At 44.3% G+C, this 720-nt stretch overlaps 1 protein-coding gene across 1 annotated transcript in view; it reads left to right on the forward strand.

The window, feature by feature from the left end:
* LOC119586717 (neuroparsin-A-like) overlaps nucleotides 1-547 on the forward strand; it is a 6,813-nt gene extending 6,266 nt beyond the window's left edge. Inside the window, exon 3 of the mRNA XM_037935448.1 lies at nucleotides 271-547. Within this exon, the coding sequence (XP_037791376.1) occupies nucleotides 271-387 (117 nt within the window). The 3' untranslated portion in view covers nucleotides 388-547. The remainder of the gene's footprint in view (nucleotides 1-270) is intronic.
* Nucleotides 548-720: the final 173 nt, after the last annotated feature.

A 720-nucleotide genomic window follows, 5' to 3' on the forward strand; every position in this document is an offset into this window, starting at 1 on the left:
AAAAAGTATATTCTTAAACTGGTTGTTACATGTTTAAGATATGCATATTTCCCCCAAAAATGCAGTTATTTCCTCTCATGACCTCAAGTTTGAACACATTTTCAATAATCTCAGATCCTTCTGAAATTCCCTAGAACTGGGCTGAGAAGCAATAAACGATCTATTTCCTCCTTCTCCCTTCCCCCCCAAACAATCCATCACTCACTTCCGGCTCGCCTCCCTCGCAAGAAAAACCGGGCGATGACTGACCCCCAGTGCACCCTTTTCCAGGCCCTCGGCGATGAGTGCGGGGGCTCGAATAACGTCTTCGGCAAGTGTGACGCCGGTCTGCTCTGCGACAAGAACATGGCCGACCCCTCCGCAAAGGGAAAATGCGTCTTTGGATAGAAAGGGAGAGTATTTTCACCACTATGAGAATTGTAAACGACGGGATAAGTACGGATAAGTACGGATGGGTGATGATGCTAAAGCTTATACGTAATTACTTACGTGCATTGGAATTCGGCTGATCACTAACCAATCATGAATTAAAGAGAAAAGAAATGTACTTGATGTTGAATGATTAATCCTGAACACGTTTTAAGAAAACGGGGAAGACGCCCACAAGCCCCTGGGTAGCCACATGGCCGCCATTTCGGTAGTCCCGTTAACATTAATCTCTTGAGTCAATAGACTCGAATGTGTACTCATAGTAATGCAGAGCAGCAATTAAATTTTAAA

The sequence above is a fragment of the Penaeus monodon genome, chromosome 21 (genome assembly GCF_015228065.2).
Source record: "Penaeus monodon isolate SGIC_2016 chromosome 21, NSTDA_Pmon_1, whole genome shotgun sequence".
In the NCBI taxonomy this organism is placed as follows: Eukaryota; Metazoa; Arthropoda; class Malacostraca; order Decapoda; family Penaeidae; genus Penaeus; species Penaeus monodon.